Below are 19,850 nucleotides of genomic sequence, written 5' to 3'. Positions count from 1 at the left end.
TGTCCATCTTCGTTTCAGCTTTTGATATGCAATTATTCTGTTGCAATTTAACTTCTAGCTCCTTTAAAGAAAAAAAATAGGTGAGCAGTCTTGTAGAGGAAATACTTCTATGAAGTGTTTCCCCTTCCCTTATTCTGTGTAGATACACCTCTTCTCTTTGGGTACAAATTAATCTCATATAAAATCAATCAGTAGGAAATTGGTCCATGGCAGACAGTGAAATTTTCAGAGACTGGGCATTTCCTTTCCTGTATGCAGGCTCTGAGGCTTTGGGGAACAGGTTACTGTTTGAACTTGTGCTGCTGAAAGGTTTTTCTCTTAAGTTCCTCTAAGGTTAAGGCAATAAAATGTATTCCACTATAGATTCTGAAATTGCCAGTTTGATAGATAAAAAATGTTGCAGGTCTTATTACAACTGTGTATCTTGTATAGAATATAGAATAAACCAGGTTGGAAGAGACCTTCAAGATCATTGTGTCCAACCTATCATCCAACACCACCTAATCAACTAAACCATGCAGCCAAGCACCCCATCAGGTCTCCTCCTGAACACCTCCAGTGATGGTGACTCCACCACCTCCTCGGGCAGCCCATTCCAATGGGCAGTCACTCTCTCTGTAAAACTTTCTCCTCACCTCAAGCCTAAACCTCCCCTGGCACAGCCTGAGACTGTGTCCTCTTGTTCTGGTACTGGTTGCCTGGGAGAAGAGACCAACCTCTGCCTGTCTGCACCCCCCCTTAAGGTAGCTGTAGAGAGCAATAAGGTCACCCCTGAGTCTCCTCTTCTCCAGGCTAAGCAACCCCAGCTCCCTCAGCCTCTCCTCGTAGGGCTTGTGCTCAAGGCCTCTCCCCAGCCTTGTTGCCCTTCTCTGGACACGAATCCAGGACCATATTTTGATTCTGCTTGCCTGTGGGATACCTCTTGTGCAGATATGAGTAACAAAACTTAGCTGAAAATCCCATTCAATATATTTATAAACTGGTCTTACTGATATTCCTCTGGCACCTTCATTGTCCTTTATTGTGGATCTAAGTTATTTCTGACTTCTGTAAACCCCATAGGATTTACTGGTGAATTTTTTTAACCTTGTTTCACACTTGATAAACTGTGAAATAGGTCACAAGATGTGTTTTTATCTCAGGTAGTGCTATATAGGAATGGAAATACCACTCAGTAGTGAAACTGCCATGCTAAGTATCTTGTGTATCCTTGCAGGGGCAGCATGTGTGTTGATTTTTGACATGAAACTCAATAGGAGAAAGATTGGGATCCTTTTACTGGTTGTTTTTTGGTTTATTACTGTTAGTAGCAATTATTAAAAACCAAAACCAACACAAAAAAAATAAAATCATGAGAGAATAGGAAAACCCAACCATGACCAAGGCAAGAATCAGCTCTTTTCTTGGTTGGTGAGTCTTAACTCTGTTAGTTCTGGAAGTCATTACATCACTGAAGTGTGAGGCAGTTAAAGGTGAGATCTGACGCAAGTCCTGATTAGATTTCCAGTAGTAGTCTTTGTATTTCTTACTTGTTTTTTGCTGCCTGCTTGCTAAATTCTTGCTTTCAATTGCAAGGCTGATTTTTTTAATTAAGTAATTGATTATTTTCTTTCCCCTTTTGCAAGTGTTTTGACATGATGTCAGAAGCATCTTCAGATGTAGAGGAAGCGATTGGCAATGCAGATGAAATTCTGAAGAACGTAGAGTTGGCTATTTGTGAGGAGCTGGATAATGACTTAAATGTAAGTTCTAATCATACCTACTGTGCCATGACTTCTATGTATTTTATACATTTTTACATTTCAGTTTGGAGCTCTTCTTAATGTATCTGATGAGTTTATTTGCTACAAGGCAGCATCTTTTTTGATAGAAATGTGGTAGAAAGTCATTCAGGTTGCTCCACAGAGAGAAGAGAATGTATTTTCCAGGCAGCTGTCAGAGGACAGTTTTGGGTTACAGGGACTTAGCTGTTTGTGTGACTGGCCTAACTAAGCAGTAGTGGGAAAACTGGCTCATTATGTGCAGAGAAACTTTCTTTAAGCTGTGCTGAGTTTTGTTGCTTGTATTGAAAAGACAGGTGATGAAAAGTGAGTTTGTATGAACTTGTGTCACTGGGTGAATGTGTATGGATAAATTTGCTTTCCCTAGTCTTCAGAAAATGAATAGGTTTTATTCACTTTAATTTTGTATAGGGCAACAGTTATTGCCTTACTGGCAATATTTCTGTGTGCCAGAGAAGGGTCACATCAGCAAAATGTGAAGCTGTCCTTTGTAGCATCATGCTAACAACAAAGCAGTGGTTCGCTCTGCTTGTGACTTCTCTCTGTGATAGAACCAGTGACTCTCATGGAGTAGAGTAGTTGCATGCTCTAATGATTCATACCTATTTAACTGTGCTATCCTTAAAATTTATTTCATAGCCTGTAGGATGTGAAATTGGACTTCTGCATAGACAAATCAGTTTAATTGTATTGAAGACACTGGATTAACTCTTAGCCTTGCTAACTTTCCTTTTAGAATCTCTCTAGGAAGAGAGACAAAATCTGATTTCCCTCCCCCCCATTAACAATGGAATTTCTCAGTAGAGATTTTACATCTTAAACATTGGTGTGTATAAATGAAGAATTACCTCAGTCTTTAATCTCCCTCTGTGTAATTCCATCCAGGAGCAGGATGAAGCAGAGAAGAGAATAGTTATGAGTGCTTGCAGTGAACTTATGCACAAAGTTCAGCAGGAGCAAAGTATGATCACTGTCCTACAAAACAGATATTCAGTTGGTGTTGAGGTGAGTATATGCCCTGCTTATTGCTGTCTCACTGATCTATACTATACTAGTAACACATTCTGACATAATCTCTTAGTAGAATAGAATAAACCAGGTTGGAAGAGACCTTCGAGGTCGTTGCTTCCATCCCCCTTACCATTTTATAAGGGAATTCTAGGAGTGTATTGGTGATGAGAGACTGACTTAAGATTACAGTTGTGCATTACCTCAGCCCATGCTTTGCTTATTTAAATAAAGCAGTGGAAGCTGCAATCTCTACACTTGTTACAAATGAGGAGTAAGTTAGTTCAGGGGACTGAGCTGTGAGTAAAATGTTGGTCTAGCAGAAGCTTGTTAATGTCATTAGAATGAAACACAGAAGAATCCCCTCTTGTGTGGAGGCAGACCCTGAGAAGCTGAAGTCAGACAGGCTTCAGGCAGTTTCTCTAATGCATTGGACTAAATCATACAAAAATGGAATGCTTGAACACAGGTTAATTTTTTTTCCTCTTCTTTCTTTTCCTTTGTTTTATTTTCCCCCTAGCTCAAAAAGCATTGTGAGGAATGGCTGAATAGAAGACCCAATATTGACAGCTTGCTATCAGTTAAGAAAACTCTGAAAAGCTTAAAGGCCCAGTTAAGGTGCAAGCTGGCTGAAAAGAAGAACTTTGAGGAAGTATGAAAATATTTTCCCTGTAGAACCAATACAGTGTTGGTGGTTTTGCCTGTTGTTTTTAAATTGTTTTAGAAACCATGTTGTCTGGTCACAGTAAGTGACAACTGTGTAGAACAGCCCTGAGACCAAGCACGAATGGCTTAGAACGTCAAACAAAAAGAGAGTCAGGCCATAGCCACTTTCTTGTTCAGTCCTCAGCCATGGCACTGTGCTTGGAATATTCCTCTGGTGCTGTTCACAGCATGAATAGTATTATCCAGTGGTTTTTCACTGTGCTGGTTGTGTGATTTTAAGTTTTCACTTGTCAGTGATACATTTATCTCCTCTTTGGTGACTGAAGTCATCTGTTCTAGTTTTCAGGGTTCCCCACTATACCACCTTGAAAGTGCAAAGACTTGTAAATATTAGAATAGAATAGAATAAACCAGGTTGGAAGAGACCTTCAGGATCATCGTGTCCCACCTAATCAACTAAACCATGCAACCAAGCACCCTGTCAAGTCTCCTCCTGAACACCTCCAGTGGTGGTGACTCCACCACCTCCCTGGGCAGCCCATTCCAATGGCCAATCACTGTCTCTGTGTAGAACTTCTTCCTAAACCTCCCCTGGCGCAGCTTGAGACTGTGTCCTCTTACTTCAGCTTCAGTGCTGTTTATATGATTGCTCATCAATTTCCCTAATGCTTAATGGGGGATAAAAACCCAACATGTGTCTCACTGTAAGCATTATAAAGGGGCAGTAAACTTCCAAGAGGGATTTTAAAATGAGACACGCTAATGAAGCCCCCTGGGAAAAGGATTCTTGAATAATGAAGTAACATGGGAAAATGCCTGCTTAGGAGAGAAACAAGTGAATGGGTTATGGAACCTAGCATTGCTGGTAGATGAATGATGTTGCTGTTAGGATTGTATGTGATCAGCTACTGGAAAAAAACCAAACTACCAAACAACCCTCTTTGACTTCTGAAACCAGTAGGCTAGAATATTTAGTCTGTCACATTAGTAAAGGGAACACCATTCCCAGTGATGAATTTTTAAGAGATCCTCTAGTGTTTCCAGGGAGGAGATTGAGTAAAATAAGCATTTGAGAATAGTTTCAACTCCAGAACTGATATGGAAGCTGCATGTTAGTCTGAATACAGTAGGCTACCTGGTATAATAGCAGAATGGGAATTAAACACTAACTGTGGTATGCCTAATGCAGTCTGATGACTACAGTGCATTTGAAATGACAAGAATTAAAGAGGAAATTGCTGATCTGAGACACAGGGTTCTTCAGGAAATATCCAAGGAGAGAGAAGAATATGTAAGTATTAAACTGCTTAGGTAACTAACCCAAACATCTGTGTGGCACATCTGCATTTCTTTTGCTGTAATGTGTGATTCTTGTAGTGTTCAGTGCTAAGATGGCCCTTTTATAGTGAAACTTATGGAAGAATGCATGGAGCATGATCAGTTTCATCTGTTTGGAGGTAGTTTAAGGCCTTCTTCCCCTTTCCTATCTTCATAGAGGGGTAAAGTTCTCAACCCAGAAGAACTGCCGGTCAAAGTGTAAGCCTGGTTACTGAGGAAAGACTATTTCTTGCAAGAAAAGGAACTGTTCTGTTATGACTAGGCCATGTCATACGTGGTTGTGTGTGCTGGTCTGTTTGGGTTTTGTTGGTTTGTTTATTTGGGGTGTTTTGGTGGCTATTTTTATTTTGGTGGTGGTTGTTTGTTTTGCCTCTGTTTGGGGGTGTTTGTGTTTGGGCTGTGTGTCTGTTTGCTCTTTAAGAAAAGCAAATGCCAGTGTTACTTTGATGTTGTTGAAAGAGGTGCAGCCATGGTCATTGTATGCTTGACTGTCCTGGGTATACACCACAAAATTCAGTGTGTATTTATATATGTCAGAAACCACTCACCTGACAATGTGGGCCTTGTTTCCTTTGTTTAGGAGAAGCTTGCTTGTTTGGCACAGAAATGGTTCCCTGAGTTACCACTTCTTTATCCAGAAGCAGGAATTCTGAACTATATGGTAAGCAGAGATGGTGTTTGAATGCTCTTTCAGTTACTGTTTCAGGCACTATCAAGGCTCTGCACCAACAGTGCTCTGCATGGTCTTTGGGGGACATACATCCTGAGTGTTGTTTGTTGTGGTCATCTTCCTACTCCCCCTCTTGTGAATGAATGTTTGAAGAATGCATTTGTGTTCCCCAGGGCTCAGTGTTGGGGCCAGTTCTCTTTAGTATCTTTGTCAGTCATCTGGATAAGGAGATAGGTTGCACTCTCAGTAAGTTTGTGATGACACCAAGTTAGGCAGGAGTTGTTGATTTGCTTAAGGGTGGGGAGGCTCCACAGAGGGATCTGGACAGGCTGAATTGGTGGATCAAGGCTAGTGGTATGATATTCAACAAGGACAAATGCACTTTGATCTCTACAACCCCATGTAGCACTACAGGCTTGGGGAAGAGTCGCTGGAAAGCTGCCTGGTGGAAGAGGAACTTGGGGTGTTGGTCAGCAGCCAGCTGAACATGAGCCATCAGTGTGCCCAGGTGGCCAAGAAGACCAATAGTGCCCTGGTTTATATTAGAAATAGCATGGATAGCAGGACTGGGGAATTGAGTGTATCTTTCTGCTTGGCACTGTTGAAGCCACAACTCAAATGCTGCTGTTCTGTTTTGGGGCTCTCTATACAAGAAGGACTTTGAGGTGCTGGAGTGTGCCCAACAAAAGACACTGAAGCTGGTGAACACTCTAGAGCACAAGATTTATGAGGGAGGTTTTTGTGGGATTGTTTAGCCTGGAGAAAAGGAGGCTGAGGGAAGACTTTGTCCTCTACAACTACCCAAAGGAGGTTGTAACAAGGTGGATATTGGTCTCTTCTCCCAAATAACAAGCAATAGGGCAAAAGAAAATGGCCTCAAGGTGCACCAGGAAGGATTTAGGCTTGATAATAGGAAAAATATCTTCACTGAAAGGGTTGGAAAGCATTGGAACAGGCTATCCAGGGAAGTGGTGGAGTTACTATCCTTGGAAGTATTTAAATACACATAAGGATGTGGTACAAAGGGACATGGTTTAGTGGTGGACTTTGCAGTGGTAGTTTAACAGTTGGAATTTATGGTCCTGAAGGTCTGTTCCAACCACAAAGATGACATGATTCTGTGATTTCAATAGCTGCCTCATCACGGCCAGTCTCTTGGCAACAGATGCTGTAACTTTTTAACATGTCCCAGCTGTTTTTCTGCTTTAAGTTGATTGAGGAAGAGGAGAGATAGAGGCTTCAACTGAATCCTACTGGGTATTAAATCCATGCACTTACTTTGGATATTTCTGTGTGCACATGCTTCAGAACTCTGGTGGACTTATGACATGCAGCCTGGAGCGAGAGCTTTTGGATGCTGAGCCCATGAAGGAACTGAGCACGAAGCGACTTCTAGTGTGTTCAGGAATTCAGGGTCAGAAGGTTCTTTTGAAGGTAATGTTGGCACTGGCTTTCAGTGAGCCCTGCAGGTGAGGCCTTGGCTTTGCAATGTGCAAGTTCTGAATAAACTCTGCTGTTCCTTTCATATCTCTGTGTTTAACAGCCTTTTTCTGATGGCAAGTATTTTTTTTCTGGGTCATGTAGAACACAAAGCATTGTTTTCCATCTGGATTGCTTCTGTGTTACCTACTGGCTCTTTCTCCTTTTGAGTAGTGCTGAGGTAGACAGTGCTTCCCCCCTACTGTCTGTTCTTTCTGGTATCTGGTGGACCTTTTTTTCTGTTCACTACTACTGCCTCTTTTTCAGATGCTATTCAGTGTACTCAGTATCACTAAGGCTGGAAGAGACATCAAAGATTGAGTCCAACCTGTCACCACAAGACCTCATGACTAGAGTAGGGAGGAGACTACTGCCCACTGCAGGCTTGAACTCACAACCTTCCCATTAAGGCTCTTATACACTAGCAACTGAGCCACATCTGATTTTTTTTTGCTGATGATTTAAATGAGAAATTCAGGAACTGCTGTTTTTCCTTTGTGCTGCTTCTCTACCACCCTGCTAGCAGTTGGGAAGCCAGGAGCTGTAGTATTATGAGAGGCATAGATCTATCTATTCTTTTTGCCTTTGACTTGGCTTATTTAAATCTCAAAATAGAGACACACTCCCAAATTTGTTTTTACAGGCTTTCTAAGAGGTAAGAAGAAATTATGGGAACAGTCTGTGACAGCTGGAACTGAATTTTGTGTTAAGTAGATGTTGTTACTTGCTGGCATCTAACAATAGGCATTTCTTTAATTAAAAAAAGCTTAATGCAGTAATATTATAGGCAAGAGTGATAACTTGAGTTTCTCTTTTGTATTTTAGGGTTACTTTGTAGATGTAAGCTCGGAAGCCAAAGTGACTGAAAGAGTTGTCAAGTATCACAAAGCCTGGAATCAACAGAAGGAGAAGTCTGGATTACTGCAACTGTTGTTCCTTCTTTCCTGCGAGGCAAGATTCAAATCGATGACCTCTGGTTTAAGCCATGAAAAACTTGTAATTGGACCTTAAAACTTAATATGTTTGAAGTTAGAGCATTGAATTAGAAAAGCAGTTCTTTTCTGAGTTTAGAGAAATTGTCAACTTAGTAAAGATAATGAATTCATCTATGTCATATCTAGTGTGTGCTCAACTTCCTAATATTCCTGATATTTGAAACAATCTACTTCTCCTTTCCTTCTTCTTCTTGAAGTCTGATCCCTTGGTGTACTTAATGGTCCCATACTACCCAGGAGCAAGTCTGGAAGCTTTACAGGCTGGTACACCTTTAACTTTAGAAGTAAGTATAACTTGAGACTATTAACTTTTTATTTTGTACGTTTCTGAACTGAGCTCTTGATGTTTTGCTGTATCTTACAGTGCTGATTGTGTTTCATCACTGTACTCCCTTTGGTGGATGACAGTGAATAAAGGAAGTTGCACAGAGTAGCTTGACTGGTATTCTTAGCATCTTGTCAGGCAGTAGTTTATAATTTTCTAGGAGCTTTTGCTTGAATACACTTTTTTCTTTTGTTGAAATTACTGCCTGAGCTGTATTACAAGTGCATTTTTAAAGTACTGGAGTTGAATGTCTCAGATATCCATGGACAAGCGTTTCTATGTATTGAAGTTTTACAGGACTCCTGTGTGTGTAAATTTTTCTCTTCCATTGCTCTCATTCATCCCTCTCCTTTTCCTTTCCATGCTCTCCACTCAGTGTGCACACTTTGGATAGTCATTCCTTCTCCAAGATGCTGTAGCTAGGATCATATAATTGTCAGGGTTGGAAGGGATCTCAAGGATCACCTATTTCCAGCTGCCCTGCCATGGGCAGGGACACTGCGCACTAGATCAGGTTGCTCAGAGCCACATCCAGCCTGGCCTTAAAAACCTCCAGGGATGAGGCTTCTACCACCTCCCTGAGCAACCTGTTCCAGTCTCCTACCACCTTCATGGTGAAAAACTTCTTCCTTCCTAACATCCAATCTGAATCTACCCATTTCTAGTTCTGTTCCATTCCCTGTCCATAAAGGTCCAAGTTGTATAGTTTGTTTTTCTTTGTGTATTTTTTTCTCTTATGTGTGCATTTGTTTTCTTTGTCCCTGACTATTTTTTCAGGTTTGTAATTTGTCAATTGGTGATGGCATTTTTCCCCCCCACCCTGCCCTGGCTGCTGTGCAAGTCATAATAACCTTACTGGGAGTAAATCCACTTTTTGTAAAGTGGAATTACAGAATTTGTGTGAACTCTGAATATGTACAAACGTTAAAAAAACAACCCCAAAGTCTTAGCTCTAAACAGGAACTGACTTGGTACTGTTAGGCCACACCTCGAGTACTGTGTCCAGTTCTGGGCCCCTCAGTTTAGGAAGGAGGTTGACTTGCTGGAGCGAGTCCAGAGAAGGGCAACAAAGTTGGTGAGGGGTTTGGAACACAAGCCCTATGAGGAGAGGCTGAGGGAGCTGGGGTTGCTTAGCCTGGAGAGGAGGAGACTCAGGGGTGACCTTATTGCTCTCTACAACTACCTGAAGGGAGGTTGTAGACAGACAGAGGTTGGTCTCTTCTCCCAGGCAACCAGTACCAGAACAAGAGGACACAGTCTCAAGCTGCACCAGGGGAGGTTTAGGCTGGATGTTAGGAAGAAGTTCTACACAGAGAGAGTGATTGCCCATTGGAATGGGCTGCCTGGGGAGGTGGTGGAGGCACCATCATTGGAGGTGTTCAGGAGGAGACTTGATAGGGTGCTTGGTGCCATGGTTTAGTTGTTTAGGTGGGTTGGATTGGTTGATGGGTTGGATGCGATGATCTTGAAGGTTTCTTCCAACCTAGTTTATTCTGTTCTGTTCTATTCTATGCTTTGGTTTCTCCATATCAACCTTTGTAATAAATACCCAAATTAAATCATTATCAGGAGGCGTTAAAAGTCATGACAGGAGTGGCCCAAGGTCTACAGACATTGCATGGAGCTAATATAGTACACGGATCTCTGCATGGAAATAATGTTTTTGCTGTGAATCGTCAGCAAGGAATCGTTGGAGACTTCGATTTCACAAAATCAGAGGTAAAAAAATGAAAGTCACAATTGCATATCAAACCAGGCAGCTGTTTGCAGTTCAAAAAGGGGTACTGATAACCATTGTGCATAGCGATGAGGCTCATGTTTTGTATCCTGAATATGGCTGACTAGTGTGATTCCAGGTGAAGTTTTTCAAGGGCAAAAGAACTGCTGAGGGTGAGCTTTAGCTGAGCAAAACAGTGAAACAAAGAGAAATTGCAGCAGTTGTTAGTGACTCTGGTTTTGTATGTTTAATGGTAAGGGGACACAGTCTCAAGCTGTGCCAGGGGAAGTTTAGGCTTGAGGTGAGGAGAAAGTTCTTCACCAAGAGAGTAGTTTGCCATTGGACTGTGCTGCCCAGGGAGGTGGTGGAGTCTCCATCCCTGGAGGTGTTCAAGAGGAGAGTGGACGTGGCACTTGGTGCCATGGTCTAGTCATGAGGTCTGTGGTGACAGGTTGGACTCGATGATCTTTGAGGTCTCTTCCAACCTTAGTGATACTGTGAAATACTGTGAACATCAGCAGAGTAAGAACTCGCCTTCAAGGAAGGGTTAGTCAAGCTCATTTGAAGTCTGTGCCTTTGATGGATGGGATTCTAAGTATGTGTTTCAATCTGCCATGGTATTTGGTGAATTAACAGGATTTTACATGTTGACTACATGCACCTTTATTTATATGTACTTCTGATTTAGCCCTCAGTTTCAGGAGTAAAGAATTTCACGGTTGTTATGAGACAACTCTAGCATTTTTTAATGTAAGCTATGCTCTTATTATTCATTGTGCTTACACAGCAAGTGGTGATGGTATCTGTTCTGTAGTCAACTTTTGACCTTCTAAACTCAAGTTGGTTGAGCTGGTTGCATGGTTTAGTTGATTAGGTGGTGTTGGATGATAGGTTGGATATGATGATCTTGAAGGTCTCTTCCAACCTGGGTTATTCTATTCTAAACCACTTTTGTACTAGAGGGCTGGTTCTTTTTCCTTTTCTTTCCCCAATTAATAATGTATGTTATAATGCTATGGCTAGTATGGCTATCAATAAACATAAATATAATACATTTCATTGAGAACCCTTATTTCTGCTTTGGAAATACATTAGCTGTTAATCTGGTTAGTGTCAAATGTTCAGACAGCAAAGTGCTTTCCTTCAAATAAATGTCAATTCACAATGTGCTGAAAAGATGCTTTAAAAATTGTTGACAGCTGAATTTCCTGAAAGGTTGTGCTCAGTACAGATGGTGTCACTGTGAAATTTGCAAGAGCTGAGGAAGGCTATCCCTGTGTTTACACCTCCCTGCAGGTATGGGCTGTGCTGAAAAGAGCAGCTCATTTATGATAGAGCAGAAAAGTTCCACTCATGATTCACATCCTGGATCCAGTTTGTGCCCTCTCCATAGGGGAGTAATTTCTGTTCAGGGCTTGTACTTTCTGCAGGATAACAAATGCATGAGTGGGGCTGGTAACTGATGTGTTGCCAAGTACTTTTGGCAATCTAGAGATTAGTCTTTTTCAGTCTGGCTATAGCTAGTACTGGCTGCTGTCATGGAGGGGGATAGAAACCCAGGGTCTAGCTTCTATATTGACAAGAGACAGTCCTAAAATATGCTAGCAACTAGGAGGGAAGAAGCAGCTCTTTTCAGGTAAAGATCAGAGAGAGAAGGAAAAACAGAAAAGTCATCAGAAATGAAATTCAGAACTAAAGGTCTCTGAAACATTGCCAATGAGCTCTTAATATTTGTGATTTTATTTTTTCTAATTTGAGAGCTGTTGCAGTTTGTACTCTAACCCCTTGTGAGCTTCAGTAATTCTCCTGTCATCCTATTCTTTGCTTACAGTTACCAATGGCAGATGTGTGACATTGCCTCCCTTTTCCCACTCTCTTTTATTTTAATCAGTAAAGGAAGATTTTTGCATTTCAGTCTGGGTCAGCACAGAACTCTATGGTAAAGTTATGTGACACAGTAAAAGGCAGAGAGAAATCTGCTTCAATGTGCTGTCAGTTGTGCCTGATACTATGGGTATGGTTTTTGCCCCACAGGAACAGCGTGCTGCTGCAAGCAATATGGTCGTCGGGACCCTGAGCTTAGTTTCTCCTGAAGTGAAAATGGGAGAGCCAGCTTCTCCAGCCTCAGACATGTATGCTTATGGCTGCCTTCTGCTCTGGGTACGTTATGGCTTGTGGCAGAGTTTCTAGTACTATTGTGGACCCCAGGCTTAGAGCAACAAATAGTACGTCCAACTATTTCTTAGAACTGTCTTGGCAAAATAACTGTTGGTCTCTTCAGCTGATTGTTAGGTGTGGAATAAATGGGAGGTGTGATTATGGGCAGAAGACCCACTGCACTTTTCTGTCAAGTATACAGTGTTGTTTCTAGAGTAATAGGAGCAGAATTTATGCTGTTGTTCCTTGTGCTGTGCTATTCTTTGTAAGCCTTTTTTTCTTGACTTTGTTGTTCTTGTTGGGTTGTGTTTGTGTGTGTGTGTTTTTGTGACCTGGGCCCTGAGGAATTACCTAGACAGAGAGGGAAGATGAGGGCACCCATGGGGATGTCATGTGTTTTGTGTGTCTGTGTGTGTGTTTTTGTGACCTGGGCCCTGAGGAATTACCTAGACAGAGAGGGAAGATGAGGGCACCCATGGGGATGTCATGTGTTTTGTGTGTCTGTGTGTGTGTTTTTGTGACCTGGGCCCTGAGGAATTACCTAGACAGAGAGGGAAGATGAGGGCACCCATGGGGCTGTCATGTGTTTTGTGTGTCTGTGTGTGTGTTTTTGTGACCTGGGCCCTGAGGAATTACCTAGACAGAGAGGGAAGATGAAGGCACCAATGGGGCTGTCATGTGTTTTGTGTGTTTGTGTGTGTGTGTTGTGACCTTGGCCCTGAGGAATTACCTAGACAGAGAGGGAAGATGAAGGCACCAATGGGGCTGTCATGTGTTTTGTGTGTTTGTGACCTTGGCCCTGAGGAATTACCTAGACAGAGAGGGTAGATGAAGGCACCGATGGGGCTGTCATGTGTGTTGTACTGGCAACCATGATTAGGTAGAGCTTTTAGTTTTCAGTTTTTAGTGTGTTTTGATAGTGGGTTAGGCCAGTGAGGAGAAAGGAGTTTACTTTTTTGTCTTAGGTGGTGTGTTGCACAGCCTCTCCTCCACCTCCTTTTTGCTTTCTCACACTGTATTACTGCCTCCCTAAGTCACGGTGTCAGTGCCGTGTGTTCTCAGTGGGAAAACTTCACATCTCCCAGACTTGAAAAGTCCCAAGCTACCCAGCAAGTGCTGATGTTCCCTGGCAATGAATTTTCATGAGCAATTGATAAATTGAAGCTGGTTCATTGACTACCAGTTGGAGCTCCAGGTACACAGGGGTCTTCCTGGGAAAAAAAAATTAATGACAAAATTTAATAGATGAGGTGACAAAATTAATAGATGAGGGGCGAGCAACTGATGTCGTTTACCTGGACCTGAGCAAAGCCTTCGACACTGTCCCACACCACATCCTGGTCTCCAAACTGGTGACACATGGGTTTGATGGGTGGACCACTAGATGGATAAGGAACTGGCTTGATGGCCGCACCCAAAGAGTGGCTGTCAATGGCTCCATGTCCCAGTGGAGGCCAGTGACAAGCGGAGTCCCTCAGGGATCAGTCCTGGGACCTGTCTTATTCAACATCTTTGTGGGGGACATGGACAGTGGCATTGAGTGCACCCTCAGCAAGTTTGCTGATGACACCAAGCTGTGTGGTGCAGCAGACACGCTGGAGGGAAGGGAGGCCATCCAGAGGGACCTGGACAGGCTGGAGAGGTGGGCACAAGCCAACCTCATGAGGTTCAATAAGAGCAAGTGCAGGGTCCTGCATCTGGGTCGAGGCAATCCCAGGCACAAATACAGGCTGGGCAGTGACTGGCTGGAGGGTAGCCCTGAGGAGAGAGGCTTGGGGGTGCTGGTGGACAAAAAGCTCAACATGAGCTCTCAGTGTGCACTTGCAGCCCGCAAAGCCAATCAGATCCTGGGCTGCATCAGGAGAAGTGTGGCTAGCAGGTCGAGGGAGGTGATCCTCCCCCTCTACTCAGCCCTGGTGAGACCCCACCTGGAGTACTGTGTCCAGTTCTGGAGCCCCTATTACAAGAGGGATGTGGAGGTGCTGGAACGTGTCCAGAGAAGGGCCACGAGGATGATCAGAGGGCTGGAGCACCTCTCCTATGAGGAAAGACTGAAGGAGTTGGGGCTGTTCAGTCTGCAGAAGAGAAGGCTCCGAGGAGACCTAATTGTCGCCTTCCAGTATCTGAAGGGGGCCTACAAGAAGGCTGGGGAAGGACTTCTCAGGATCTCAGGTAGTGATAGGACTAGGGGGAATGGATTGAAGCTGGAGGTGGGGAGATTCAGGCTGGATGTGAGGAGGAGGTTCTTCACCATGAGAGTGGTGAAACCCTGGAATGGGTTGTCCAGGGAGGTGGTCGAGGCCCTGTCCCTGGGGGTGTTTAAGAGCAGGCTGGATGAGGCTCTGTCCAGCCTGATCTAGTGTGGGGTGTCCCTGCCCATGGCAGGGGGGTTGGAACTAGATGATCCTTGTGGTCCCTTCCAACCCTGAATGAAACTATGAAACTATGGAACTATGGAAACTGGCGGTTGCCTTAGCTGCACAGTGTTGGCTTCAGTAATCACCTCTGTGCTGTAGCATCTTAACAACACTTAACAGAAATGTAAGCTGTCACTGTAGTGAGAAGATGAAACTGGTTCCTATGACAGTCACTCTTCATTATGTTTTGGTCCCAATTTAGGAAGCAGTTGCCCAAAACATTTTTCTCCATATATAACTAATCTTCAGCTTGAACTTGGTGTTGCATTGATCATTTGATGGAGAATTCTAGCTCAGCTGTTAGTGTTACATTAAACAGTTGCCATTTTCACATGAGATATCTGAAATGGTGTTCTTCCTCATTAGTTTAGTTGGTGGGGTGGTGTTGGATGATAGGTTGGACACGATGATCTTGGAGGTCTGTTCTGCTCCTGTTCTGCTCCTGTTCTGCTCCTGTTCTGCTCCTGTTCTGCTCCTGTTCTGCTCCTGTTCTGCTCCTGTTCTGCTCCTGTTCTGCTCCTGTTCTGCTCCTGTTCTGCTCCTGTTCTGCTCCTGTTCTGCTCCTGTTCTGCTCCTGTTCTGCTCCTGTTCTGCTCCTGTTCTGCTCCTGTTCTGCTCCTGTTCTGCTCCTGTTCTGCTCCTGTTCTGCTCCTGTTCTGCTCCTGTTCTGCTCCTGTTCTGCTCCTGTTCTGCTCCTGTTCTGCTCCTGTTCTGCTCCTGTTCTGCTCCTGTTCTGCTCCTGTTCTGCTCCTGTTCTGCTCCTGTTCTGCTCCTGTTCTGCTCCTGTTCTGCTCCTGTTCTGCTCCTGTTCTGCTCCTGTTCTGCTCCTGTTCTGCTCCTGTTCTGCTCCTGTTCTGCTCCTGTTCTGCTCCTGTTCTGCTCCTGTTCTGCTCCTGTTCTGCTCCTGTTCTGCTCCTGTTCTGCTCCTGTTCTGCTCCTGTTCTGCTCCTGTTCTGCTCCTGTTCTGCTCCTGTTCTGCTCCTGTTCTGCTCCTGTTCTGCTCCTGTTCTGCTCCTGTTCTGCTCCTGTTCTGCTCCTGTTCTGCTCCTGTTCTGCTCCTGTTCTGCTCCTGTTCTGCTCCTGTTCTGCTCCTGTTCTGCTCCTGTTCTGCTCCTGTTCTGCTCCTGTTCTGCTCCTGTTCTGCTCCTGTTCTGCTCCTGTTCTGCTCCTGTTCTGCTCCTGTTCTGCTCCTGTTCTGCTCCTGTTCTGCTCCTGTTCTGCTCCTGTTCTGCTCCTGTTCTGCTCCTGTTCTGCTCCTGTTCTGCTCCTGTTCTGCTCCTGTTCTGCTCCTGTTCTGCTCCTGTTCTGCTCCTGTTCTGCTCCTGTTCTGCTCCTGTTCTGCTCCTGTTCTGCTCCTGTTCTGCTCCTGTTCTGCTCCTGTTCTGCTCCTGTTCTGCTCCTGTTCTGCTCCTTCTACAACTGAGCCTATGGTTTTTCAAGTCTCCTGACCACCAGTGTCACATGCCTCCTTTTGCTGCATAGTTGTTCAGAATAGTGGCATTTTCAGCTTAACCTGCAGGCAGGGTTTGGAAAAATGCTATATTAAGGCATGGCTCTAGGCAGTAGTAAAGCAAAACTTTACTTTGTTTATGGGTACAGAATTCTGTTTTCCTGTTAGAGTGCACTTACCACTCAGCACTGCTTAAAGAGGATTGTATAATTAAGCGTACAGCTTGAGGGTACTCTGAGTCATATTTTTAGAAGCTTGTTTATTTTGGCCCCTGAAAGTTTCTTCTGATAATTTATCTTTTCTCCCTTGTTTGTATGTAAGGAGAACTTGAGCCCCTTGAATGTTTTACCCTGCTGTAAAACTGGGAAGGAAGCCTTTCCTTGCCATTTCCCTGTAACAATCTCTTGTCTGATGTTTGGTTTTGTTCATTTAAAGGGCAAAACCCCACCAACTTTACACATTATGTATCTCTCTATTCTATTCTAATTTCCTTAAATCTTTCCATTTACAGCTTTGTGTTCAAAACCAGGAGCTTGCTGTAAAAGAAGATGGAACACCTGAGTTGGATGTAGTTGTGATGGTATGTTAGTTGTCAGATGAGGAAAATTGGAATGATCCATCTTTAGAGGTGGTTAGTTGATTTTACCCTTTTATTTGTTTTTTAAAGTCAAACATTTCATTCCAAGTGCTGGGTTGAAAATGCTCTTAATTGACTAGTTGGATAATTCTAAATGGCATGCACAAAATAAGATGAATGTTTTAGAAGGTAAAAGCCACAAGAATTTTCTTAATATTTAGCTCTGGTCTCAAGAGGAGCAACTTCTTCCCAGGTAACTGTTCAATATCATCAAGGTATTGCTGTTGGCAGTCTTTGAGGATGCATCCTAGATGTATGTGTGTGTGTGTGTTGTGTACCTACCACCAGAGTCTACTGGAAAGCAGTCCCTGCTGCTTGCAGTGCACAGAAGCATGCTTGAGGGTTTTACTAAGAAATATCAATAAGTCCATTTCAGCTGTGTCTTGGGGAATCTCCTAGACCTATGGCTGTTAATCCTTGTCCCAGTTCTTGGGGAAAAATCTATTTTGCTTTTAAGTGCTTTATCTATAATCAGCTTATTCAGAATTAATCTCCATGCCCATCTGCAGGCTCTTGACAGGCTGGTAATTTCCCTTCCATTTTAGTCTTGTGCCCAGAGGAATTGCACACTTGCAGCTAGTACAATATTTGTTACTTTCAGCAAATATAAAATGACCCTGGGAAAAGAAGCTTTAATCCTGCAGTATTTATGTTAGGTAACTTGAGAAGAAGCAAAGTTTGGAGATGAGGTCTTCATTTAGTCAAGCCAGACTTCAGTGATCAGTGTGTTTCAGCATCTGGTTTTGTGTGTTTAGGAAAAAAACCGAAAGACCAAGCACAGTGAAATGGAGTAAACATGATGAAACCTTGTCCCATAGCAGTAATTCATGTGGAATCATTTCTCAGTTTCCTTAGTGCAAGAAGATAGTGAAAAGGGAATATATGTTGTTGACAGACATGTGATAGTGTCAGGAAATGTAAATACACAAGCACAAAGCTCTTCAATCTCATGAGATGCTCAGACTTTCTTCACTTAGTGTGTAGTTATGGTTCACTCCTGCACATGTTTGAATTCTTACTTACTATCCTCTGAGAATTTAACATGATTTGTGAGTATTTTACAATCCTTTATGCCTCTGTAAGATCAGCAGTGTTCAGATCTCATCTTTTCACCCAGGGTTCAGGTTATTTAGGGATTGGCTAATTCTTCAGAGTCACTCTGATAATTAGTGAAAAGGTTAGAAATTGGTTGCCTGTTCCTGCTTCAAGTTTTTGACTGCTTGCCTACGTTCCTTTGCACCACAATGGTTCTTCTACCCAGGTGACATGAGGATAGGTGAGAGGTGTGCTGTTCACTCATGCTTTGCTGTTTTATTGACCCTGGTCAGAGGGTTGCTGCCTTGGAGACTGAACAAGCAAGTCTTCTGCTGGAAGAATTCTGTTGCCATTGAGTTTTGGTAATCTAGATGCTGTCCCCTTTTCCAAATCCAGTGTGTGCTTTTCCTCTCTCATCAGCTTATGCTTATGCATATGTAGAGCAGCTGTGTTTTTCTGTTGGATGTATGGAGTCTAGCACTGTTAATGTTCTGAGCATCTAGACATGTAATCTGTTTTGACAAATCCAAAGAGCCTGAGTGTAAGTGATGGATTAATAGCCAAACAGCTACTGTTGATTTAGAGTCCTTTGGTGTTCTTTTTGACTTTGTGCTCTTGTAGAGAGATAAGCAATAGGACAGAAGTTAGAAGATGAAGGCAATAGTACCTGTTCTGGTTCTCCTCATTAGAAAGACCATCTGCAGTATTTCTCTAATTCATAGTAGTTCAGTGAATCAACACTTTGAAATAATGGAACTACTTATGCTGGTCTGTTATACCTGCTGGCACCAGACTGCCAGAGCTGGTGCAGAATGCTTGCTTTCATTTAGTTGTTAATGAGCACTATGACTGTCAAGTGCTGCTGACCATTGGGAATGCTATGATACAACCTTTTGTGAGGGCTTTGGGCCCTAAGCACTTAAAAGATGTGTTCATCAAATAATTGGTTGTTACTTGTAATTGACTTTGTTTTGCTTACTGATGAGAAATCTTTCTTCCTCTGTTTGCAGGATGACAGAGTTAAATCTCTTCTCCAGAAACTGTTGTGCCGTAGCAGGCTGTGTGCTGAGCAGGTGCTGAGGGACGATTGCTTCCTGGGACTTGATGCGATTCCAGTTTCACATGGGCCAGGTGAAGAGCATGGCCCGTGTATCCAATGATAAGAAAACCTTGGTTAAAAGTAACTTCTCAATGTAGAGTTTTTGGTTGGTGTTGATAAATACTTTCATTGCATAAGAATGGTACTTTGGGTTTGGTCAGTGAAAATAAAGTTTAGCTCTCCATATACTGATTGTAGTCTTTCATTGTTAATAAAAGCCTGCCTTTAATTAATGTTTAATGCTTGGCAGAGGCTAGAAACCTTAACTTGATGGCTTGTGTTATGCTGTGCCATGTAGATTAGAATAAATCCTTGCCCAGTGTTTATGCTCCAGAATCCATGCCACCTAGAGTGTACTTCTTAATCCACCAGACTCCTGACCTTGGATTTTGGAAACCAGACATCTCCATGTATGCTTGGTTAAAACAAAATAAAATGGCAGTCTCTTCAAAATCTCAGCAGCTGAGAGTAATATGATTTTACATGTGGAACCTGGCACATGAGATGAATACTCTTCTTCTTTTTAATTAAAAGAAAAACCCCAACCTGCAATAAAACTTTTGAAACTTCCTGGTGCAGTGCATGAGGCAGCCTCTCCCTTCAAATTAAATGTAGGTTACAGTCTTAGCATCACCAGTTCTGGTTCTGTTTCAGTCTTTTCTGTGGTAATTTTGTTGCTTTGACTTCCTTTCTAGTTTTTTTGTTTTACTTGCTGGAGGCCTTGGCAAAATAGGATGATTTGAGGTCATGTTGTACAGCTGTCCTGCCAGACCTGAATACCCATGGTAATGGGCTGGCTGCTGTTCAGTTTGAGACAAGGCCTCAGAGAACATTTGTAATGTTGTCTCTCTACCTTGCCATGTCCTCCATGCGTTGCTGCAGCTTCTCTTACTAACCAACTCCTACTAACCAACTCAGTTTTGTCCTCACTCTGGTGATAAGGTTACTCTGTTGCTCTCAAAGACAGTCTGTTGTGGTGTTACCAGAACTTGAAAACCTCTGAAGCTCAGGTTTTTGATAGTGTTGCCTTACGTACCCTGTGGTGGACTGTTACTGCCTGCTCCCCCCTGCCCCCC

At 43.0% G+C, this 19,850-nt stretch overlaps 1 protein-coding gene across 2 annotated transcripts in view; it reads left to right on the top strand.

Moving 5' to 3' along the window:
* STK31 (serine/threonine kinase 31) overlaps positions 1–19,300 on the top strand; it is a 38,793-nt gene extending 19,493 nt beyond the window's left edge. Inside the window, exons 12-23 of one of the 2 annotated variants that reach the window (XM_068152541.1) lie at positions 1,626–1,742; positions 2,667–2,786; positions 3,310–3,441; positions 4,645–4,746; positions 5,374–5,454; positions 6,772–6,897; positions 7,768–7,938; positions 8,135–8,221; positions 9,832–9,981; positions 12,014–12,139; positions 16,515–16,583; positions 18,686–19,300. In XM_068152541.1, coding sequence (XP_068008642.1) covers positions 1,626–1,742; positions 2,667–2,786; positions 3,310–3,441; positions 4,645–4,746; positions 5,374–5,454; positions 6,772–6,897; positions 7,768–7,938; positions 8,135–8,221; positions 9,832–9,981; positions 12,014–12,139; positions 16,515–16,583; positions 18,686–18,835 — 1,431 coding nt within the window. In that variant the 3' untranslated portion in view covers positions 18,836–19,300. The remainder of the gene's footprint in view (positions 1–1,625; positions 1,743–2,666; positions 2,787–3,309; positions 3,442–4,644; positions 4,747–5,373; positions 5,455–6,771; positions 6,898–7,767; positions 7,939–8,134; positions 8,222–9,831; positions 9,982–12,013; positions 12,140–16,514; positions 16,584–18,685) is intronic. The other variant, XM_068152542.1, reaches the window with a different exon arrangement.
* Positions 19,301–19,850: the final 550 nt, after the last annotated feature.

This window comes from Melanerpes formicivorus, unplaced genomic scaffold (genome assembly GCF_026170545.1).
Source record: "Melanerpes formicivorus ecotype bairdi unplaced genomic scaffold, bMelFor1.0.p_v2 SCAF_23, whole genome shotgun sequence".
Taxonomy (NCBI): domain Eukaryota; kingdom Metazoa; phylum Chordata; class Aves; order Piciformes; family Picidae; genus Melanerpes; species Melanerpes formicivorus.
The sequence above is the reverse complement of the archived record's forward strand: the minus strand, read 5'-3'. Positions and strand labels throughout refer to the sequence as shown.